At 59.7% G+C, this 24,772-nt stretch overlaps 1 protein-coding gene across 2 annotated transcripts in view; it reads right to left on the bottom strand.

The window, feature by feature from the left end:
- AGAP1 (ArfGAP with GTPase domain, ankyrin repeat and PH domain 1) overlaps window positions 1–24,772 on the bottom strand; it is a gene marked incomplete at both ends in the record, with an annotated part of 360,154 nt that overhangs the window by 70,649 nt on the left and 264,733 nt on the right. For both annotated transcript variants that reach the window (XM_084255022.1, XM_084255023.1), the window contains one exon: window positions 12,935–13,096. In XM_084255022.1, the coding sequence (XP_084111148.1) occupies window positions 12,935–13,096 (162 nt within the window). The remainder of the gene's footprint in view (window positions 1–12,934; window positions 13,097–24,772) is intronic.

The raw sequence follows: 24,772 nt of genomic DNA, 5'->3' as shown, positions 1-24,772 counted from the left end.
GCAGCTCCCCAACCCGGGCGGCCCCCGGCCGGCTTCTAGTCACCCCGTGTTGTTACTCCCTGACCCCAAGTCCTTGCTCACAGAAAGCAAATGCACCCGGCGAGCCTCACCCGGGGAGAACAGAGAAATCCGGACGCTTAACACAAATGGTCTCACGCTCAGGGCAGAGAGACTCTAAGCAATTTTGAAAAGTGGAATCGATGCGGAATCATCACCCCTCCTTACCGGGGGGTACCGAGAAACCAGGAGCAGTGCAGGTGGCAGAGCAGCCCCCGCAAGCAACGGACACAGGGGCCGAGGCAGGACGCCGCCCTCCCGCGCCCGGAGGCCACATCCCCACTGGGAAGTGAAAATACTCAAGATTAAAAAAAAAAAAAGGAAAATGGAAAAGATGGAAAAAAACATGTTTAAAAGTCGGTTTCTGTGGTTACGGGGCTCCGGGACGGCGCTCGCTTGCGGGTCCCGGCCGAGGCGGAAGGGAGGAGACCCAGCCAGGGGCCCGGGGAGGCGGGGCAGCTCTTCGGGACACCGCGCAGAGTTACCGGTGCCCCGGCCCGTCCAGGCCGAGGAAAAGGAGGAGCGAAAAAAGCGCAAGCGGATGTTTGCCCGTTGAAAGAAAGAGACGTGTTCACGACACTGTTCGCAAGAGCAGGGAGGCAGCGGCCCCTGGACACAGAGCCGGGGGCTTGCGCGCAGGTGTCCGTCCAGGTGCAGGCGCGACGCAGGAGACGCAGCGCGGCGCAGACAGCACGAGGCTAAGCGGAGAGAAGCCGGACACGAGGGGACGAGCGTTGCACGATGCGTGCATAGAAGATGCCCGCCCAGGGCAAATCCACAGAGATTTGCGGCCCCGGGGCTGGCCGGAGGAGGAAGTGGGGGTGGTGATTCAGTGGCCGCGCTTGTCTGGGGTGACGTGGCGCTGGGCGCCCTCGTACCGGGCCCGCTATGGCCGGGGGCACCGCAGGACCACAAGTCTCGCCTTGCACATCTTTTTCCGCAATAAAGAGAAAGTTCAAAACATAGAAAGAAAAGACGATGGGCTAGAGGGCAGGAGAGAGAGAGAAAAGGCCTGAAATGAGAAGAGAGAAGCAAGTGGGGGGAGCCCCAGGGAAAGGGGCCGTGCCGGCGAGCCGCCCCCTGCAGCGTCCTGGCTTCTCCAGCGCCCACCCCTCAGGCCCCCAGGCTCCCCGGCTCCCAGCACCTGCAGCTGGCCCTCCCGGGAGCATCACACACCCCCTCACACTCACGCTGTGCCACCGCCCGGCTGGTGCAGGGGTCACTGCAACCACTCCGGGGCTGGTGAACGACTCATCGAGAACTAGACCTGGCGCCACACGGATGGTGGACTTAGAACCCGACTTAGAACGTTCCAGCCAAAGAACTTGGAAGCTGCCGCTCCAGGGTGAGCTCGGTTGATTAGTTGCCATCAGAAAGAGGTGACGAGACAGAACCAGGAGACAGGACCTGCAGCCCTCTGGTGCTGGAAGGCAAAGACTCGGTGCCCACCCTGGACCCCCAGGGATGGCGGCACGGGCTGGGCGGGCTGGGCCCAGCTCCATCCCCCCACTTCCAGGGAGCACGGGGTGTTCCTGTGCAGCAGGGAGAGGCTGACCCCCGCGCTGTGAGGCGTGAGCTCATGTTTTGGGGAGGGGGATCAGGAAAGTAGCTGCTGATCTTAATTTGTTTACACTAATTAATCGGCCTGTTCAGGGTAATTACATGTTAATTACAAGAGGAATCTGCATTCAGCCCTGAAAGCCTGTCCTTGGGTTTATATTCTTTCTCTTTCAACGGGAGCCCCGAACTGGTACAGTAAACAGACGAGCGTAACAACCGCCGACTCTCCCAAACGAGGGCCGTCAGGACTGGAATCTTCTGCTCACGGGGGGTCTGATCATGTCCAGCTGTTGCAGAAATACACGCTGCCACGCGACTGCCGGGGGACCCAGGGCAGGTCTCTCACGGCTGAGTGTTCACTCACTGAAAGGAAGAAACGGCTGCTGACCGCCTGTTACAAAATCCTGTATTTTGTGTGAGTTTAATCCACAGGAGAAGGCCTGGCTGAGTCAGTGTTTGGAGGGGAGATGCTGAGAAGACACAGCCTCCAGGAGGGCCAGCCTCGGGGGACGGTGGGGGGGGGGGCGCCGCGGAGACCACCGGGCTCTGGGGAGACTTGACCGTGTGTGGATGGTCAGCTTCGATGTTCTGTTCTGTGACTGCTTTCCTCATCCTCAGACTCATCACCAAATCTAAATTTGGACAGAAACTATTTTTTATTTTCATGAAATTGAAAAAGAAAAAAAAGATTCCGGTAAGTTCTCGAGCTATTCGGTGGTCAGGCCCGTGGGGTAGCACGGCCTCTGCAGAGAACCAAGGAGGGTGGTCCCACCAGCAGAGATGAGACCCAAGAGGTGAGACAGCGCGAGTTCTCCCGCCAGGACGGGGCCCCCGGTGCAGCAGGCAGGTCCCGAGGTGGCCCGGGACACAGGAGGCCGGGCACAGGGCCTGGGGGCCCGGCGTGCACTTCCGGAGGCTCCTCATACTGATCGCTGCTCTATGACGTCCGATCCCAGCCTTGCACGCGCAACACTCAAAAGAACTTTGAAGTCTTTGCAGGTGATGATTCTGAGACCAACGGCACCCAAGGGTCTGAACTGCACAACACGTGGGGCTTAAACCTCAGGCAGCCGTTCTGCACACTCGGCTGTGCTGTGCGAGCCTCCTAGCTGGGCAACCTCCAGCCACCGCTCTGGCAGGGAAAAATCCACCCCTGCAAACATCATCAAGGAAACGACATCAGGTTGTTCTGCCACCAGCTGGGGAAAGTCAACAACTGGATAAAGGGAGGGGACAATCCTTTGGGGAGACAGCAGCAGAGGGCACCAAGAGCCCACGCCCACGTGCGCTCCACAGTCACTTGCAGGACCCGCCGACTGTCGGGCGGATTCATTACCCAGCTTCCTGCAGACCCAGATCTCGCCAGATAATTAACGCGTTGTAGCCAGGATGGAACCCGCCTGGCGGAATGCTCAGCGGGCCTGGCCTCACCTGGGCTGCCCTGGGAGCCGGAGCACGGTGGTCCCGCACTTGAACCTGTCCCCGAGGCTCCACGTGGGTGCTCAGCGGCCAGGGCGAGGAGACCGCTTCAATATTATCAAACATTCTATCATTAAACAGAAATTAGGCGGAAACAAGGGAAGCCGAAGAATTGACTAGGAGTTCAGACGCTCTAAATGGCTAATATGTCCATTTTTCACCTGAAGTCCTCTCCAAATGCAGTTTTGCTATTAAGCAAAACCCAAAGAAAGGTAATCAATTCCAACTAAAAAGCACTTATCCTGGATGATGGTGTGCAAGGCACTTCAAACCCCTGGCTGCCTGCCAACCCCAGACAACAGCCATCAGTGTTCCCACTAGCCGCGGAGCACAGAGGCCATGCATAATTGACTAGAAGATGGGCTAAAACTGTGCCCAATCAGTGTGTGATCAAAAACGCGTGGAATATTCAGCACCACTTGATTACATGGAGGCTCGTCCTTTCACTCTCCTCATGAAATCTCTTCAAGGTCCAGAGTACTGTAATAAGATCATTACTGTCAAGCGGTACGAATCGCAGGCAATGAGTCTTGGGATAGGAAGTCATACTTCACAAGCTCCCCTGGTCTCTCTCTCTCCCTTTTTTTTTGTGTTTTACTGCACGCCGAGGCAGCGGGGTGACGGGGTGGCCGATAATGATCACATCACTGTGTGGCGACTAGAAAGGCGCTTTCAAGAAAGAGCCGAGCGAAATCAGCTCGAGAGCAACCCCAGCCCGCTCCCTCTGCTTTCCCCTTACAGAAATTAAAAAGAATTAAACTGGGTGCAGTGGTCGCTTTCCGCCAACTCTGATGGAATGTCATTCAATTTAACCATTTGAGAGATTTTCATATGGCAGCAAAGCCCATTACCCCACAGACAAATGGCCAATTTTTATCATGAGCCGCGTACAAAAGAAGTCCTTGGTGTGCGCGCCTGTGAGTGTGCACGTGTGTGTGCCCGTGTGGGCGCATATGCCATGCCTGCTGGAGCTTTCACTGTGCCCACATCTTTCGCTGGCAAAAACGCCCTGGGCGTAACACCTGGAGCCCGTTACCTGTGTGGCATGAAGAAGGGGAGGTGCCCGGGCGGCCAGCAGGAAGGTCACTGAGCAAGCACAGGCTTTAGGGGGCCCGTCCCTCAGCTGCTGTAACATGTCCCTGTGCCAGGTCAGTGGGGCGAGACCAGCCTGGCAGCCAGGCGAGGCTGGCATCTGATTCATCCTTAGACTAGCACTGGGGGCTTCGGGTGAACAAGGGGGGCTGACTCAGCGCCCCTCCTCCCTCCATGTCACGGCGTCCTGAGAAAGAATCACGCCCCTTCTAAAAAAAAAAAAAAAAAAAAAAAAAAAAAGCAAGGACACCATCTGCAGCTGGTCAGCAAAAGCGGGGTCGGCGCATCTGCTGGAAATGGCCCCAAGTTCAAAGAAGTTTCCAGGGTGCTGTCCCCTACACACAGGCTGGAGCGCGTCCGGCTGGCCATGGCAGGCCGGCCCCTTGCACGGGCACACGCAGGGGTGGGGTGGGGGGGCAGCAGGGCTTCCCAGAAAGGAGCCGGGGCAGAACCCACGAAGGACTCGCTGTGGCAGGCAGCCCCATGGCGAGCTCCCCAGGAGGTGGCGGTACCGAGGGACAGCCCCGGGGCCAGACCCTGCCACACCCCAGTCTGCCAGGACGGCACAGGCAGGACTCCACGTCGGGAGGGGCTCGCGGAGACCCGGCTTTGCACTCATCTTGGGCTTGTTACTTCACTGAACTCTGGTTGCCATTTGTGAAATGGAGACACCACCACCCGCCAGCCGCCCCCGGGGACATAGGGGGACCCCATTTGCGAGCAGGCACCATCCTGCGGTGGCTCCTCACAGGGGCGCCACACCCTCGCAGGGAGGGCTTTTCCCACGAGGGGTCCAGTCCCTGCGTCATCATTCTTTCCCGGCAGGGGGCAGGCACATGGGGTACTCCACCCCCCCACCCCGGGAAGGAGCAGGAAGCTCCAGGTTTAGGGGCTGGACCGGCGTGGGTTGAAGCCTGACCCCACCGCCAGCCAGCGGGGCAGGGCCTCTGGGTGGGTGGGAGGTCTGTCAGATCTCCGGTGAGGACGCCCCAGGGTGCAGCTGTGGCCTAGGTGACGTGGGAGCCGGGCGTACTCTCCGGAGCTCTGGCCAGGGGGACTCAGGGAGGACCCCTGGGAGCCCAGGGTGGGGTCTCCCGGGACCAATGGGGCCTTCCTTGGGCTTCAGCCCCCAGAGGTGGGAGATATCGAGCTGGCGACCGGGCGCTGCGCCTGCGGGATCCTGTGAGGACAGCCGGGCTGAGATGGAGTGCGTGGATTTTGCGTCACACGTTCCACCTGCCAGGTTGCCTTGACGCAGACCTGGCTCTGGGAGTCGCCATCTTTGGGGTGCGCATGCCACATCCTCACGAGGAGGAGCTCCCCACTGCTGGAGGGCTGGAACCTGTGGGACCCACCCCTGCCGGCCCCTGGCGCCTCCTCTCTGGGCCCGCCATGCGGGCCTTGGGGCGCGCGCTCCTCGTCGGAGGCCACGGGGCCCCCACGTCTCACATCTCGCTCCGTCCAGGACCCTGGGGTCCGGCTCCAGGCTGCCCTGCCATCGAGGGGAACTTGTGAATGCTGGCTTTGCGGTGCAGACCGCATAATGCTCGCATCACTCTCGCGTCATGCGGGCCTCTGCTCAGCGGACACGTGTGTGCCGTGACGCACTGTCTAAGCAGCGACGTGCTTGCCTCAATGGCACGCGCCCCGGATGGGAACTGGGTGCCTGCAAACCCGCTCGACCTTGTTGGCGCCCAGCAAGTCCTGCAGCGCTGGAGCCAGGCTGCCCGCCCGCCGCGTCGGGCCAGCACTGCAGGGCCTGTCACGCCACAGCTCAGGCTCCGTCTCACTCCGAGGTGGGGGCATCGAAACACCCCGACGGCCGCCATGTTTTCAGACATCAAGACAATGAGTTGCAGAGATCATCCTGGGCATCTTGGATTCCCCGGAAGGTCAGCCCACTTGATGTCCAATCGCTACCGAACCCCAAGCCCGGGGTGCGCAGAGCAGTGGGCGGGGCCCGTGCTGGTGGCCCCCAGCTGGCAGAAGAGCATGCCCAGGTTGAGGGAAAAGAAAAAGCATCGGTTCATCCCCCACCTGTGTTCTTGTTCCCAGGCCCCTTGGAAGCGCCTCACATTTTCAAAGGCAAGTGGCTCCACCTGCGGCTGGAACCTGTGGGACCCACCCCTGCCGGCCCCTGGCGCCTCCTCTCTGGGCCTGCCATGCAGGCCTTGGGGCGCGCGCTCCTCGTCGGAGGCCACGGGGCCCCCACGTCTCACATCTCGCTCCGTCCAGGACCCTGGGGTCCGGCTCCAGGCTGCCCTGCCGTCGAGGGGAACTTGTGAATGCTGGCTTTGCGGTGCAGACCGCATAATGCTCGCATCACGCTCGCGTCATGCGGGCCTCTGCTCAGCGGACACGTGTGAGCCCCAGGCTGCGTCTCCTGGACACCCCACGCGTCAGCATCTTGGGACCAATCCCCTGTCCATGTTTTCTGTCTCTCATAGCAGGTATGTTGTTCTCTGTGTGCTGGGAGGTGAATGGTCTGCTTCCTGGGAGCCGGCCCAGGAGCTGGGGTGCCCTGGGTGCCTGCACAAGCTGCAGGGTGGCACGGCTTGTTTACGCGCTGCCGTCCCCACCGGCATCGAGGGCACCCAGCAGGCAGAGGCCACCCAGTCCCTCGCAGATCCAGCACTAGGCACAGCTGAACATGGAGCAGGCAGCACAGGTGCGGTTTGGGGAGCAGGAGGGAACAGCAAGTTTTCCTGGAGCAGCACCTACCGCTCTAGCTCACGGGACTAAAAAGGAAAGCGCCCAAACTGCTCGTGTTGTCCGCGCCGCGTGCCGGGGCTCTGTTCTGCTTCTCCTGCTGGGCCCCTCATCTCTGTTTATTTCCAACCTGCCGGCTCCCACAAAGGGGCCGCGGGTGCTTCCAGCGTGCATCTGCGCCGGGAGGACTGCCCCGCAGGATGCCTTTCAAGTCCACCGCGCCCACCTAACATGCCGGCGGCCAGACAAGCCCAGGCCAACTCAACTTCAGCCATTGGTCCACATGGAGGCCGGAGTTACATCCCAGAACAACCTCTGGACAAGGGACAGGTGCACGGACAGGAGTCAAGACCCTGGGACTCGCAGCATCTCCCCCAGACTTCCGCCTGGAAGGGGCGAAGCCCACTCTCCTCACAGCTCCCCGGAGAACACAGTCCGGGGCCAAGATCTGTCTCCCAGGGGACGGTCCGGTTCCCAGCTTTTCACCTTGACTGAGAGCAAGTGCTCGGCTCTCGATCCAGATGCGATAATCAACTGGTTCCCCAGCAAGGGCGTTCGGCGCAGGGGCCCTCGCAGTTACCAAGAATCGCTTCTGGCTGTGGTGTTTTCACAGGGCTGAGTATGGAGACGCCAGTTCTCTTGATTTTCCTTTGAGGGAGCTGCCGAAATTAAAACAAGCGGACACGCAGCCGCTGTTGGGGTGTCCCTGAAGACCGGAAGGGGGCCTGAGGGTGCCTGGCCCCAGGGAGCCACTCCTTCCCAAGCACTGCCCCAAGCACTGCAGAGCCCACGGAGGACACCCCTGCGGACGGGGCCGGCACGAGGGTCTGGGCTCCCCTCGCAGCCCCGTGTGCACCATGGCGGGGGGCAGCGAGCCACGGCCGGGACCTGGCGACACCACCACGACGGGGAGAACCTGAACAACCTCTTCTGCTACCAATAACAAAAGAAAGACATTGTCCTCCCGACCACCAGGTGCCAAATGCCTCCATCACCTAAGGACACCCCACACTCCGCGACGCCCAACACGACCCAGTGGCCCCGACTCCCCAAGCTTCGAGCTGCCTCCGCAGGAAGCGAGCAGGAAAGTAAGGCGCAGCGCGCACCCAGCACGGTTTTGCTCTCCAGAGCGCCTCCCCACTCACCCGGTGACTCAGAAAACGTTTCTCGCAAGGCCGGGAGGTAAGGATCCAGCACGGCGGCAGCTGTTTCTGGGTGTCTCAGGGAAACCTGCTTCTCACCGCACACCCCCGCCCGCACCGCCACTTTCACAAAAACCTAAGACGCTCTGCAGCGCGTTGTTAAACAAGAGCAGCAGGATGGACGAAGACCGCAGGACACAAAAGCCAGTTCTCCGGCAGCTTGGCTTGCCTTCACTTTTACGACTCCATGCGTTCTGGGGTCCCTCTCGGGGCCGCCCGCCTCTCTCATGTGCTCTGTCTGGAGTCCCAGGGTGGCCTTCCCACAGTAAGGCCCCGGCTGCCTTGGGGATCAGACGGGGACTGCTGTATTTCTCGCGTCCCCCGGGGCGTCAGACACACAGCACCTCCTCTGTGCTGGTGGCGCCTGGCTGGAGACCCGAAGCTTCCCCAGGGTCAGGGTCTCCTTTGAAAGGAAGTGGGACCAAAGCCTTCGCAGGCGGGCGTCGGTGAGATCTGGACACCCGGGTCTTCACCTCGGCCTGCTCGGAGATTGCTGTGCCGGCCATTTATTTTCTGCCTTAATGGGAACGGCCCGTGTAGGCTTTTCAATATTGCACCATCCACCCCGCATCCCCAAACAATGGTTCTGTAAAGACCCAGAACGAGCCACCAAGAAAGCGAGATGAGAAGATGAAATAAATTCCCTGAGACCTGGAGGACAAAGCCCCTGGCCCCGGGGAGAAGGCGGGCTCGGCCCCGCGCGCGTGTGACGGGATGAGTAAATCCAGACTGGCCCAGCCATTTTAAAGAAAGATCTTTGCGACACAACTTCTAGACGTTCTGATCCTTATGAAAGCCGGTGTCTTTCCATGGAATCCGAGACATATCAAGGAAGCGACTCTGTCCGCCCTGCGCCCAGATTCAAACGCTGCCCCACAACCTCAAAGACTCGCTTGTCGCCCGGTGGGAAAGGTTTGAGGCAGAGAATCAAGAGACAGTTCTGTCACCTACCAGCAAGCTGACCCCGGACAAGAAAGCCACTTAACCTCTCCCGACTTCCGCCGTCTCACCGGGGACCCGGGAAATGAACACTTAGTGCAAACTTGCACGCGTGGCCCAGACCTACCGGGAGCCACGGGAGCCACGGGATCCGGGGCCACTGAGCAGGGCCCGGGGTGGGGTGGGGGGGCGGTGGCTTCATTTTAGTGGGGGGCCCCTTCCCGCCGGACCCGGGTACGAGGAGACCCAGAAAAGTCTCGTGATCCAAAGACCGCGTGGCAGGATGACGAGTCATGAAAGGGCTGCACGCCCCGCGCTGCCCACGGACTGTCCAGGCGCCTGCCCTCACACTCGCTCCTGGCCAGGACACTGGGTCCCGCCGCCCCCGTCCTCATCACGCCTCTCCCCACTCGCTGTGGCAGCCTCACATCTCAGCCTGGAAGGCGCATGGCCAGCGCCTGAGACAGCTCGGCCTTACATGACCGGGGGGTGACGCCAGGCTGGAGCCCCGTCCCCCTGGTACCTGCAAGGGGCTGGGCTGTGCTTAGGTTTTCCACCGGCACTGGTACTAGTAGTTAGAGATGAGCCCGGCGGCTGGCTGCAGCACCCCAACATCTTAGCTCACAACGTCATGAAGACCAGGAATTCTTCGGTCATCGTTTCTGCTCCTATAATTTACTAGATTCATTCCATTCATTCTAAACCGTAAATGAAATAAAAGGGCCGTTCTGTCTAAGTCAGGCCGAGCCCTCGGGGCAGAGTGTGGCGACCGCTCCAGCAGCAGGCGGCTCCAAGCCCAGCGGGCGCAGACTCCCTGCAGGATGGCCTCCCCCACCCCGGCACCAGGACCCCCAGCGCACAGCGCTTCCAGCTTCAGGGGCAGCGAGAATGTGGCCCAAACACACTTTGAGTCTTTCCTTCTGAACACAACGACCCCAGCACCAGCACCTTTGCGCTCGGCTGGGGAACGGCCTGGAGCCTTCGGGAAGCTGACAGCTCCCTCAGCGGGGCTCAGCCCGGGCACTTGGGGACAACGGTGGGCGGCAAGGTGGACAGCCCACACCCTGTGCTCAGCAGCTTCCAGTGGCTGAGAGCAGGGGATGGGCCAGGGAGGACAGCGCGAGGCAGGGGCACCACCGCCTCCCGAGGCCCCTCCCTCCCTCCTGTCTCCGCCTGGAGGCAGACCTGTGAGGTCAACGGTTCCTGTGCCCTTTAGGTTTGGTCAAGCGGGGGACAAGCAGAGGACCTGGAGGAAGGAGGAGCGGTTGGGGCTCCGACCCCCGTCCCTCAGCTGCAGGTCAGCCGGGTGAGACGTGGACTCTGTTGAAAGCTGCAGCCCCCAGCTGGAGGCCTCCACAGACAGTGCTCTTGGGGTTCTGATGACGGACTCCCCTTCCCCTGCACCCCTGGGGCTCCACACCACCTGAGCTCCCCCACACCCTCCTGCATGTCGGGGGACAATCCCAGGGACAAAAGCCCTCATTACCCAGCTGACAACTCCAGGTCTCCCCAGGACCCTGGCTTTCATTTCCCTTATCCCCTAGAGAGGGCCGAGTCACCGTGAGCTCCAGGGGGCAGGCTGGGACCAGGATGGTCAGTTACCGCCCAGGGACAGACAGAACGTCAGCATCTGTGCTCGGGGCTCCTCGCCACGCGGCCAGGCCCGGGTGCCTTGCAGCAGGGAGAAGTGGAGATACTTCCTTGGAGCCCAACCGTATCCTCCAAAAATAAAGCTCTGGCCTTAATTTCAGGAGCAGGTTGTTTAACTCAGATGGTTTTCGTGATGGACTGTAAGGCGTTTATGGTGTTAAGACTCTTCATGCCCTACATCACTGACTCCGACGGCCGTCGCTGGGTGTGCTCTGACCTCGGGTGGCAGCGGGGGGAGAAGAGCATGTGTTTTGGGGGCAGGAGCCACAGGCACCTCCCCTGCTTGTCTCACGGGGAGGGTGGTCGGGGCTTTCCCAGGGAGAAGGCCATGTCTTGTCACGGGGGCCACCGCCTGACTGTCTCCTGGAAGGAAAGCGGTCAGGCCACAGACACGAGAGGCGGCCTCCTTCTGTGCCTTGCTTGAACTTGTGAACTCACGCTGACCAGCACTCACGGCCGGCTGGACGGGAGCCCCGTGCCTTCTCCGTGGGGCCGGGGGTCTGGGTCTCCGCCAGCCTCCAGCCCAGGGGAAGCCCTTTGATGCAGGGGCCTGTGTTGGTCGGGGTGGGCTGAGGACTGCCTGGGCTGGGTCTGTGGCGGCCTGGTCATCGGGTCTCGCTCGGAGCACACTGGATGGCCCCGGCCCTCGGGAAGGGGCTGGCTTGTGCAGCACGGCTGTGCCTGCTCTGACCTCCCGCCTTCCCGCCTCTCGCTGGGGCATCCAGTGCAGCTCCACACAGTGGCTCTCTTTACCGAGAGGCTGTGCGGCCGACCCGCTCCCCGTGCCCCAGGGCAGGGCCACCAGAGGCTGCAGGTGCGTGAAGGGAGAACCACACAGTGGCAGGTGGGCTCCCTTGCTTTTCCCCGGTGGTGCGTCTGCAAAAAGCCGTGAATGGAGACTCACGTGGTGACAAACCTAAGGTGTTTATCCATAAAAGGACCCCCACCGCCGATGTGGGTGACTGTTGCCCACCCCTGTGAGAGGCCTCCTGTTGGGGGGCAGGCCCCAGGCCTCCTGTTGGGGGGCAGCTGACTCCTCGCGAGAGAGGCTTGGAGGCTCAGTGCCTGGGCTGACCCAGAGGAGGGTCGGTGGCATGGGCGAGGCCTCTGACCCACGATCATCATTTCTCCCAGCACTGATGTCCTGGAACCCCCTATTTGTCACAGTGGGAAATTGGTTTTATTGGCTATTCTTGTTCACAGAAGCCGAGGGAGGCAAAGGGCACAGACGAGGTGAAGAGGGCTCCAGCCCCGCCCTGCTCAGCCACGAAGGGGCCTGGCAGGCCACGTGTCCCGCACACGGAGCAGCACAGTCCTCTGCAAGGACACACCAGGCCCCACTCCAGGCCCCGGGCAGCCGCCCTGCCGTGAGCAGCTCCCGTGGGCCAGCGCGTGGGACTGACTCGGGGCAGGGCCGCCCCCCATCACACTGACAGCGCCCGGAAGAAGTCCCCCGAAGCCCCCCAGGCGAGAGTGAAAGGGTGCCCGTGCCCCAAGGTCTTTGTTGGGGCGGGGGCACAAATGATGATTCAGGTGACACAAGAGCCTTTTGAAATGTGACTTTTCTCTGAAGTCTTCAACTGGGTTAGCACAGCTGATTAATTTCACTGCCCACAATGTGATGATGACTGAGCACAGCCCCCACCCCTGAGCAAAACGAAGGGCTCAACTAGTAAAAGGAGAATCATCACAGATGGCGAGAGCCCCGGTGTGACCCAGCTCACGGCCCGGGTGTGGGTGTGACCCAGCTCACCAGACAGAGAGCGGCGACACCAACATCAGGAGCGTTCATCGCTGCTGAAAGCCAGTCTGAGGCAGGTTCTTATGAGAACTCAGCCCAGCTGGCGCCAGAGCCCCGAGTCGGGAGATGCCAGCCTCTGTGAGTCTGTGGCCCGTGGTCAGCTTCACCGGCAGAGACCTGTCCGGCCAGGCTGCCGAGAGCAAGCAAGACCAAAGAATTGAACCAGGTGGGTGACGGGGAACCCACGGCCACCTCCAGGAGGCTGGACAACGGGGAACCCACGGTCACCTCCAGGAAGCTGGACAACCAATTTGGTGGCATAACCTCTTCGGGCACCAGGAGGTGATGCAAAGGCCCGAGGGCCCACCCTGCAGCCAGGGGGCACGCGCAGGGGCCTGGATCACTGCATTTGTGATCCGAGAGGTACGTGGCTTTACCAGTCTGAGAGACGGGAGCTTATTTTCAGAGGTGCAGACTCCTACCCCGAAGTCCCCCGGAAGTTTACCTTCAGCGGTGCCAGTGAGACCATCGGCTTTGAAGTTGCTGGTGCTTTTCTTCCTTCGGTGCTTCTTTCTGTTGGCGTGGGGGGAGGGGGGCGGGTCGAGCTTGGGGCTGGTGGTGCTGGAGATACTTGGGCTGGAACACACGGAGTCCCCCAGCCCCGTGTCTGCCATCGGACCGGAAAGGCAAAGGAGGCAAAAGTCAGTCACGCTGAAGAGCAGACTTCCAGAACACTAAGCCACGTTCCTCCGGCTCCATGCGCGACCCCGCAATAACCCGCCACGGCTGGCCTGGGCCCAGCGCTTCCCGCTGTCCCTGCTCTCACGAGCACCCGTTGTTCAGAAACAGGCATTTACTCTGTCCTCTTGTGGAGAGGAACTCACAGCCCCTGCCCCAACCTCACGCAGCTGGAGTTCTGGAGAAATTCGTTCTTCTCCGCCCAGGACCTCCCCGATCCCACCCCCCGGGGCTGGGGTAAGATGGAGAACGTGCACCAGCGTCCCCATTAGTGGCAAGATGCTCGGGGCCTGGGGTCAAGGCCTCCTGCTTCTCTTCTACCCCAAGTGACGTCTCACGAGGCCATTTCATCATTCCTGAAAACACCTCTTTCCCCCCAATAGCCAAGCAGCACTGGGAAGTCAGCCCAATTTTTAATTCACTGAAGCTGTTTCTACCATTTAAAAACCCAAGCACAAAGTGGTCATTTGCCGCGAGTGAAACTCTCGACTTATCACGCCTATTTTTAGCTTCATCAAAGGGAAACCCAAACTAGCGCTCAAGGTCGGGAGCCACGTGTGATTCAGCAGGAAGAACAAGGCACTGAGGGAGAAACGCCTGACGCTGCCCGGCCGGAGGCCTCATCCCGCCACTCAGCGTCTGCAGGGCAGAGAGTCCCGGGCAGCGCAGGCCCCTCGCTCCCCGGCAGTTTCTGAGCACCTGCCGTGCGTGGGGGCCCCGTCACGGAGGGTCGCCTGGAGTTCCTGACTGAGAGGGACTCCCCTGAAGTACCTGGACGGCAGTGACTGATGGGGGGGCACAGGGAGGCTCAGGAATCAGGGAGCAGTCGCAGGCCGGGGGCTGCCATCTTAAACAGGTCAGGCAGGTCTCCCGGGAAGGCGGCATTTGAGGACTTGAAGGTGGGGGCGGGGTGAGAAGCGGGGAGGAGGAAACGGTCAGAGCCTGACCCCAAGGCACAACACAAGGCCGGTGTGCGCGGGGGTGGGGTGGGAGGGGGGCAGAGGCGGGCAGAGGCGGCCAGAGGCGCGGCCAGGAAGGGGCCTGGGCACTGTGCAGACGGCCTTGCCCTCCAGAGAAGTGGGCCCGACAGGCGTCGGAGCAGGAAGGAGACAGGATTCCAATAGACACTTGAAATTAAATTCATTGCGAGACGTTCCAGAAAGTGCCAGGCTGTGTTGCGGCAACGTGGAAACACGCACCGTAAGGCAGCTTTTTAGATACGTGTGGTTCTGCACACAGCCTGGGACACAACCTCCAGGGCTCATCAGACAGGTGATGCCGCCGCACCACGCGGTGAGGGGGCTCCGGCTTCTTCCCCATGCCCATCGCATGCGGAGGAGAGGCCCCGGGGGTCCCTCGTGGGGAGGGCTGCAGGGTAACCTGCCAGCACCCAATGGTGCCAGACCCCAAGACCTGGTCACGGGGCCCCTCTGGAGGGGGTGCTTGCTCAGCACAGGCTGCTCCTGATGCCACCACCCAGCAGCTGCAGGATGACCCCCACCCCTGCCACACCCCCACCCTCCCAGTCAGACATCTGGTAAACCTCCGGGCACCTTTCCCTGAGGTGCAGGCCTGAGGCCCCCGTAGGCTGCTTCTGTGGCTGGTTAATTTTTTTTTGGGGGGGCAGGGGAGGGCGGACACAGGTTTAAGTAAGACATGGCTCCTGCCTTGAGGAGACGGAGGCTCTAAAGTGAATCTTAATTCACAAAGTCACCATTTCTTTGTGGGCCTGTGTATCTCAGCCACCCTGCTCTCGGTCAGGCCCCTCACCCTTCCCGTGCCCTGGATTGTGGGGCGACTCCTTGCATCTTCCCCTGCATCTTGTCCCCAAAGTGCTTCTTGCACCTCTCTTAATAATAAATCCCACACACCAGATGAAAACTCTGGAAATCCGAGGGGAGAAGGGGCGTCTAATTAATACCCGTGCACAAACGCAGAGGGCTCAGGGGTTGCCTGAGGGGCCCGGGACCCCCAGGGTCATTAGCTGGGCAAGGCCTTCCATGCTCAGACACTTTGTTCCTTTCAAATACTTCCTGCCCATGTTTCAAAAGCCTCCACCCTTTGACCTCTCTTCTCCAATGGCGACGGGGAACAATCCACCCGGTTTGCAGGATGGAGCCAGGACCTCACGTGACGGCCTGTCCTCAGGGGCACCCAGTCCCGGGGCGCAGGACAGGGGCGCACGCCGCTGCACCGTGACCACACCGACAGCCGGTCCCTTCCGCCCCCACGGTCCCTCGGCCTTTGGACCCAGATCTCTATCTAAGATCCTCGGAACAGCCGCACTCTCTCCGCCACGTCATGGGCTCCCTGCACCCACGGCGGCTACTCTTCTCCCGCCTCCTCTAGCCCCCTGCGCTTTGCTGGCACGTGGGTCAGCGCGGCAGCTCTCGGGGTCACCCTGCCCCTCAGAGGGCGGGCAAGCACCCACACCTGTTCCGCTCCACCGAGAGCCCGGCTGCCCCACGCTGCGTCCACCCACGTCCACGATAACGGAAGTGACCAGGCCTCAAACCTCCCAACCCGCCCGCAGCTGCGCGCTTCTCCCGGGACGAGTGACCCGGCGCCCCTGCGCCCACGCCCAGCTACCACACCTTGAGCTCGCCACGAAGACACTGCTGGGGGCAAAGGACTTAAACTCTGGGGTAGTTTAGAGGCAGCACTAACTCGCGACTATCCAGAGCTGTTTCTCAAGTAGTGAAGCCGAACACTACGATAGTTTCATCCAAAAGATCATAAAGAAAATGAATTAAAAAGACACTGGAAGTTAACACTTAAAGAGTTAAAAAATAAAGAAATGAAGAGGCGGGAGGCAGCCCCTGCACAGCGCCCCCCCCCTCCCCCCCCGGAGCGGGCCCTCGCGGACACGCCTGACGCGCATTTGGTCAAGAAACAGGAGCCCCGGGCGGGTTGTGGGGTTGGGTTTTATCAAGCAGTCCTCTTTTAGGTGGTCACACAGCGGGTGGAGCTGGTTTTGGGGTACACAATAGTGCCACCAGCTTTGTGACGTGGTTTTCAAACCACCCGCCAGCCCGGGCTACGCCGCAGCTCGCAGATGGTGTGCGGGTCCACGAGCGTGAAATCTATTTTTAGGTGACGAAGATGACACGTGACGTGTGCGTGTGCGTGTCCCTCCAGAGCACCCCCTACAAGACGCCTTCTATCCACAGGGCTCGCTTCCGAGCACCCCGCTCCGTGAGCGGCCGCTGTCGGACCAAGAAAGGGGAGAATCCCTGTGCCCACGAGCCCATTTCTGAACAGTGGAAAGGGTCTGTCGTCTACCACGGAAGACTCTGTCGTGCTATCTGAACCGACAAGGAGCAGGGGTCCCTCCCGGGCATCCACTCACTGGCGGGTCCCCGGCCGGCGGCCTCCCCCACGGGCGCAGCAGGGAGGAGCCAGCCCACAGCCTCCTCCGGGAGCGAGGGCCGCGGCGCTGGGCCCAGAGCGCGAGCCTCGCAGGGAGCGTAGGTGCCTGAGTCAGCACATGGAGGAGGCGGTCCTGGGCAGGGACGGGGCAGAGCAGCACCGGCCCTCCTGGCGCTGGAGGGAGGAGCAGCTGGAGGGCAGAGACGGGCTCTGAGGATGACGCCAATAAAACCAACAAAATGAAGACGGAAAACAGGGCCAGCGGGCACAGAGCACCCGGGGACCCACGAAGCCCCTGCGGCCACGGTCTGAACTGTGGGCCGGAGAACCTTCTGGAGACATCCTTGTCCCAATTCACAGATGACCGGGCAGGGCAGCGACTCTCCCAGGTGTCCTGCTGCGGGGTGTGGCCCCGTCTCTTCGCCGCGCCAACACGCCACCAGGCCCTGGGGACTGGACTGCAAGACTCCTGCTGGAGGAGGCCAGGAGTGGCCCCGACCACACAGATGCTGGTGTCCATGGAGGGTGGACACACCAGGGCCGGAGAGTGGCAGGCTTGGCGTGGAGGCTGGGCAGCTGTCAAGGAAGGCAGCGTGTCCACTCGAAGGCTTGGCTGGGGCAACAGGGTCCACCATGGTACAGAATGATGTGGGGTTCGGGGAGGGCCAGGCCCTCAGTCAGTGGCGGGGGCAGGCCCTGGCCGCCTGGAGGTCAGCCACATGGACAGGGCTCAGGTTTCTAGCGTCCTGGGCGCTGAGCCAGTAGATGGACCCCCTGCTCCCAATCTGAAGAGTCTCCAGAGGAGGCGCTCCACCCCCCACCCCGGCTTAAAATATGAGCCGACAGGCCGCGCCAGGCCTCCGTGCCAGGCTCTTCCGTCCCGACGAGGCCCGACGAGGCCTCCAGCCTGACAAGGTATCCCTCAAAGTGAGAGGCCGAAGACCCAGCCCCAGACGCTGTGCGCGAGGCCCAGCGCAGCCCAGGGCGCGCCCGGAGCCAGCGCTCCTCCTGACTGCATACGAATAACGCATTTTATTTTCTATCGATGACAGGCTCCCTGACAGAGCGGCGTCACGGGAGGCGCAGCCGAGAGAGAAGGGCCGGCCGAGTGACAGCCGCCAGCGCTCCTCACGCCACCGGAGCCCGCGGGACGCCGGCCGCGGCCCCAGCACCCGGCCGGCCCACGTCCCGCGCGCTCAGCGCCGGCCATTAGTTCTTCCCAATCGGGCATCAATGTGCAACGCACACCCCAAAAAATATATAACACGGGCAATGATGATAACAGTCTGCGGCTCTCCGGCTCGGCTGGGGAAGGATGAGTCAAAGGAGCCGTTTCACTTTTCACTCGGGGAGCTGACAAGCATGACTAGAGGGGGAATAAAATAACATTCCGCTCGCATAAATATCAAGCAGCCTGCTCGAGACTGATGGGCCAGGAATGTATTCTTAGCTATCATTCCGGCAGACAGGCCCAAGGACACTCATAACTTATTTTACAATCATTTAGTTTCAGCTCAAGTGGAAAACGTGACAACTTATCTCTGCTGACAAGATGCCATATCGAACCTTACAATTAACTCTCCTCCGATTATCTGCCCAGCCGATCATTAGCCGGGCCGTTTTTGATGAACTGTTGCAGGGCGCTCGCCCGGGTTACTGCCGTCACCGCCAGGTGTGCGGGCGAGGTTTCGATGTCCCGGCCGATGTCCTCGGGGCGGCCTCCCGGGCCGTCCCGCCCACGCCCCGGGGCCGGGCGCTGGACGGGGGCACGGCACCCAGCATGCTGTCACGGCCACCGCGCTGGCCGTCACCAGGGTCACTGAGTGCCCAGCCCCACGCAGGTCTCATGTCAGGGTGCGGGACCTCCCGCGGGGTGTCTCCCACCCCCCGAACTTGGTGGGTGTGATCTGGAGAAAAGACGCTGAGACCTTCTGCCAGAATTTGCAGCCGTGGCCGCACGCGACGCGGAGGGCCTGCCTGCGGTCCTGAGGGCGGGCTGACTCCATTCCTCATGTGTTGACGGAAGGGGAGATACTTTAAAATGCCAGCTCTTAAGGAACGTGCATCTGCTTAAAAATAAATCAGCGAAAGGGCAGGCGTATGTATTTTAACCCCTCCTCGCTCTCGCCGTCACAGACACCCTAACTTACTCTTTGGATCACATCAGGAACAATAGATTATGAGAAGTCTTTTTTGGGGAGACAGTAAAAGGACTGAGGATGATCAAAGGCAGGGCTATTTATCGGTGGCAGTGGGGTCGGTGGAGGGCGAAGACCTTCTGAAAACTCAAGGCGAAGTCACCGTGGGAGCTAGGAAATGAAAACCTGTTTCCTCTGGCCCAAGACCGACGCCAGAGGGCTAATTTGGATCTGTAATAAGAGCTCGGTTCTTTCTGAAGCCCAGAGATGTGTGGGCTGGTAAATAAAGAGCAGACGCCTCTGCAGCCCAAGGAAATCACAACAGCCTGGCCCGGGTTGAAAGGCGAGTGTGAAGTGAAGTTCAAACCCTCGCCCTCCTCGCGGCCCCTTTCAGCGGGAGGAGGTCTCCTCGCATCGCCATCTCTGAAGATGTGTCAGAGCCGCCCGCGGGCCGGTGCTGGGCCCGTGGGGCGCACACAGAGGCCGGCGGTGCGGGAGGAGGGGCCGCGGGGCACGGCGGGGGGCCGGAAGATGACAGGTGTGGGGGACAGGCGGAGGCGACGCAGCGCCGGACTGAGTCAGGACGGTGGGAGGAAGGGAGCACAACACGGGGAGCCGGGCCGGCGGACAGGGCGGCCAGGACGTCCTCCCGGGCCATGTCCAAGGACGCCGCGAGCAGAGCAGCAGAATCACTGGCGTTCAGGATGGGCCACCCCTGTTCACAGGACGCCCTCAGTCACCAAGGGGGCTACAGAGCCTCAGAAAAAGGCACCAATTCTCACCGCTAATTGGGGTTCCTTTCTGAGGCCACGGAGATGTGCTGCGCCTGCGGCGGGGCAGCGCGTGTATCTGGACATACGAGTCCGCAGGCGTGTCAAGCCTTTGAACGGGTGAACTGGACGGCGTGTGACGTTTATCTCAGGGAAGCCTTCTTTTATCAGCGAGAAAGACAAATAGAAAGTGGTTATCGTGTGAGAGGCTCCAAAACGACCCAACGAGGAAAACCAGAAAGTCAACTGGCCTGTGTGGAGAGAAGCAGGGCAGGGCCGGGCTGGGGGGGCTCGCAGGCCTGGGTGGACGCTGCATCGCGTGGGACTCGACCCAGAGCAGGGGCGGGGGTTGGGGTGCTGCCCCAGAGTGAAGGGTCGACTGGCGCCCCCAGTCCTGAGGGGCCGGCCGGCCTCCACGGGTCTGCGGAGCACAGCACGGGCCGAGGGCAGGAGGCCTTGCTCTTCCTGTGCTCCCGTGCCCCGTCCCACCAGGCGTCCCTCCGCCACCCACCCCGGGCACACGCCACTTCCGTCATGGTCTCTCTCCCATCTTGCCCCAGACCGGGCTCTGGAAAGGCGCCTCTGGCTCTCGAGGCGCCTTCACGTTGGACGCCGGCTCACGTTCGCGCCACCTTCCTGCTGGGGGGCTGGGGAGGGACAAGCAGCGGTCAAGTGAGGCAAAACCCCAAGACAGTCATTCTGGGGACACGTGCGAAGGAGCATCTCAGAGAAAACACATCAGGCTCTTGTTCTGCACCTGATTTTCAGCTGAATGCAAGCTGCACCGCGTTTACATTCATCCAGGGTTCTCCAAAAATGTAAAGGCGTTCAGAGAAGAAATCAATTCAAGGGATTCCTGCTCCTCTCCAGCCTCATCTCTTTTTACATAATCAGACACAACCATTTCTCAAGTTTGGGGCTCACGGCTGCTCAATTACAGAGAGATTCTGTTTCACATGGGAGGTTCCAGCGGCTGAGCGGAGACTGAGCGGGCATAAAGGAAACGCAATTAAGCGGAGACGTTAATTAAATGTATGATCCCTCTTTGAGAAGGTAAATTGCCAATCTTTAGACACTTAGCCCTTTCCATTGAAAGTCACATTGAGTCGAGTTTCCAGCGGCTGTCAGGGGCGGGAAGGCGCACGCCAGCTGGCCAGGCCTGGTGGGGCTCTGTCCCGGGTCCTGAAAATGTCCAGTCCTCCTGCAGTGCTCCAGGCCCAGGAAGGCACCAAACCATGCCGCTGGCCATCTGCTGACATCATGCGGTTTGAAAAAGGAGAGCGAGGTGTCCCCAGCTTTAAGAAAATCTGGTATACAGAGGCTCAGACTGCAAAGGGAGGCAACCTGGTCGTGACCCTTCAGTCCATGGCTCTGGGGTCAGACAGGGCTCATCTCTTTTCTGACACCATGACAAGCGGAGTGCCTCAGTTTGCTTATTTTCCTACTGCTTAGATGGATTTAAGATTTTTTAAAAAAAGATTTTATTTATTTATGCATACATAAGTGCTGGAGTACAGGCCAGAGATGTAGACGGTGAGAGGATTCACCAGAGACAGAGTGGGGAACAGAACAGGCAGACTGACTGAAATCCACTGCTGAGGGGAGCAGCGGGGAGACAGGAGAGGTCTGTTGTGCCATGTGGGTTTCTCTCTGGCCACCCAGGAATCGAACTCGTGCTGCAGTGGCTGCGGATTGCTTCATGGGTTGTGTCTTAACCCCTTGCGCCACCAGGGAGGCCCAGATTTAAGATTTTTGATCAGAAGTCAACACTTTTGCGTGTAGTTGTAATATCTGCAGTCACATGCCAGGGCAGTTTTGAAGACAGGCCTGTGAAATGCAGGCTGCTGCTGCTTCTGGAAGTTCTGTGCTTCTCTGGCCAGCAGTGTGAGGTCAGGCACAGCACCAAGGCCTCTGAGCGTCTGACTCACCTTCCAGCTCCTACCCTGCCCGCCCTCTGGCGAAGAGGACACAGACTTAAGGCTGGGCAGTCGGAGGGCAGAGGGCAGCAGCTTGCAGGCTGCTGGAGAGAACCAGGAGACGGGGCAGCTCTGCTGCAGACAGCTGGCCCCGGCTCAGCAGCTCTGGGTAATTCTCTTTTAGCCTCGGTTTCTTCACAGGTAAAACAGGCAGGAGAGCACACCTGCATGCCTGCTCTTGCCGACCACACCCCCAGACCCATCCTCCTTGTTGGGCGGTAGCAACTCAACTGGACTGAGCGGGTCAGTGGCCCTGGGCCACCTGCCGATGCTGCTCCTCTCCCGGCCACTCCAGCCCAACGATGCAGGCGCACATGCTCAGTGAGTGCTAGGAAGACCGACAAACGGAGGGGCGGGCAGACCTGAACACCCACAGACACACAATGCATGATGCGTGTCTGGGCAAATACGAAGCGCGGAAGGCTGGGGGAGGGGTGCTGCTTCCTTAATCCACACAGAATGGCCGAGAGGGGGTGAGAATCACTCTGCGACAAAGCCGAGGATGCCAAACATAGAATTCTAACCTCAAACACACGTCATGGTCCCAAAGGCTACAAACCCCTGGGCGGGGCATCTAGGAGACTAACGCGTAGCTGTGACTAGAGCTGGCCGGACCTCAGAGCCCTGACCAGAGCCGGGCCTTGTAGAGGGTCTCGTCCTGGTGTCCGGGGGTGGCCACTACGAGGTCCTCTGGGCCCCACAGCAGGGTTCGCCCTTGGCACCGCCCCCTGCATGGCCCCTGAACACTACCCTTTGGCCCTGGGGGTGTTCACTAATGTGGTCGTCGCCCCCTGACCACCAACCCCTCAGCATGGCCGAGCGGCCAGCAGGCAAACACCAAACACAGGTCGTCAGTACAAAGGTCTTTCCGAAAACAGTGTGCCAAGAGGCAAACTGCAGCAAGAAGAAAGAGCCAAGTCTGGGCCGAGTCTGAAGGCAGGAGGAAGCAAAACCCAGGGTGTCGGCAGTTGTGTACTCGAGACCGAGACCTTTACAGTTCTACTTAAATGCCAGCTGAAAAATGCGTGTTAAACACCCTCACAGTTCTGAGCACTTTGGAGAATAAATTATTTCCACATGAAGATGCTAAATTTTATCTTCTTTTGAAAAAGACCGCAGTTTCCCTCAGGCATCGCACGCAACCTTTTCTTACGTCTGAAGTCAAACTGTGGGTTCTTTCCTTTTCGGGGATGAAACCAAATGCTAATTTGCAGAGTCAGGGAGTAACATCTCGTAAACATTTAAGGTAGAACCCGGGGCGTCTTGCTCTGTGCCGTGTCACCCTCTCCCACACATGCCTGGGAGGCGGATTCTGGAAAGGCTGCTCTGGGCTGGGCCCTTCCTGACGGAGGGAGACCTGCAGGGAAGTGAGCGGGGGAGGGCGGCGGTCAGGAGCCTCCAGTGCAGGCCCAGGCACCTGAAAGAGAAGCCCCTCGAGCCTCAGAAACTCATTCTTTCAGCTACACCTGCGCCCCGACATTTCCCCAGTCAGCGGGTCAGAGGTTACTGAGTGGGACTCTGGGTGGTGGTGCCCACCAGGGAAGCTCTGAGTTCTGGGTTCCCGTGGCTGACCCACCCACCACGGTCTTGCACCAAAAGCCCTGGCTTGAAGAAGGCACTGGGGACCACAGGTGAGGATGCTGACCCTGCCAGGAGCGCAGCTTGACTCTCACCTGATATTACCAAGTCAACAAATGCCAGCAGGGCCGGCTTTGCGGGAAGTGCCGTTTAGGCCCTGGGTTAACAGCAGCAAATAAAACAGAGGGAGATCATCGGTTTAAAAAACTGATATAATTGGGCCTCCCTGGTGGCGCAGGCGGTTGAGCCCAGGGCTGTGAGGCTGTCCGCAGCCTCTGCAGCACAGGTTTTATCCCAGCAGGCCACCGAGATATCCACATGGTGCGGCAGACCTCTCCTGGTTTGCCTGCTGCTCCCCTCAGCTTGTTCTGTTCCCCACTCTGTCTCTGGTGGGTCCTCTCACCCTCCTGCACATCTGGCCTGTACCCGGGTTCTTGTATGCATAAAAAAATAAATCTTAAAAAAAAAAAAAAGGATACAATTAACTGTGCAAAAGCCTAATGGGCTAAGTCAGTGGCAATTCCAGTTGTGAGTGTGCAGACAGTACTCCAAGTACATTTACCTAAATTTGCACCATAGCTGCCTTAAGGCATCAGTTTTGTACCTTATATCCTCTTAACAAAGTTAAAGTTCTTGATGGCAAGCTAGGAAAAGGCTCCGCATTACATTTGGGGATTTGTTCTATGAAATTCTTAAGTGTGAGATGACTTCTTCAACAGCCACTGAAAAGAGTATTTCTCTTTCCTGCTGTTTGAGAATTTTGCTAACCTGCTGCTAATGACTAATGACTGCACTGCATATTTTATGTGGATTCTGAGGCTGGTTAACCTCTAACTTCCCTGCCTGAAAACTAGATATTATCAACCTGCTCGCGTCTCTAACGAGTGGCAGGTGAACACTGCTGTGGCCCCTTCCTTTGCCTGAAGAGCTGGGACATTCACGTCACCTGTGCTCTGGATGGTGGCCTCAACCTGGCGGTGTGTTCATGGGGGGTGAATTTCACTTCGGACAACATTATTAAAACACTGTATTTAAAGTAGTTACCAGGTGACAGGCGGGTAGCAGGTTGGATGAAAAAAATGCTCCCCAAATCCCAGGGCAAAGGAGCAGATCTCAGGAGACCAGAGTTTTGTTTTCACCTACAACCTGTGGTTCAGCTGTCTCCTCCTTGCAAAGGGGCCTGCAATTCCTGATACCCAGCAAACACTCAGCTCTGAGGGGGTGCGGAAGGGGGTAGGAACCACCTGGTCCACGAGGGGGCTGGCGGGAAGCATGGTCACGATGCCCACCCAGGATCCACCACTGGGTTTGAATTGGCATCAAAGGACAGAGTCTACGAGAAACAAAGACCTCCCCCCGCCCCCAACTAAGGTACTCAGATGAGCCCCCTTAGCAGAGTGACATCTGCCTGTGGTGCCCGGGCAATCCCAATTTATGCCTGTTGCCCAACATAACTAAGAACACATCGCTTCAAGTGAACTGACGCTGCGTCACGGAGTTTCAGGTGTGAGTCATTAAACATCAAGTGCCTACACCACGGAAGCGGGAGTCGTTCCTGTGGGCCTGAGGCCATGCTGCCCCTGCCATCGGCCCTTTAACGCACCCGCCCCGCCCTCTTTCTATGTATGTGTGTTTACTTATTTATTTATCTATCTATCTAGTTATGTATTTATGCATGTAAGAACTGGGGCGTAGCCTGTAAGTGCAGGGGGTGAGAGGATTCACCACGGACAGTGAGGAGCAGAACAGGCGGATCCACTGAAACACACTGCTG

Source organism: Talpa europaea (assembly GCF_964194135.1).
Source record: "Talpa europaea genome assembly, chromosome: 1".
Taxonomy (NCBI): Eukaryota; Metazoa; Chordata; class Mammalia; order Eulipotyphla; family Talpidae; genus Talpa; species Talpa europaea.
The sequence above is the reverse complement of the archived record's forward strand: the minus strand, read 5'-3'. Positions and strand labels throughout refer to the sequence as shown.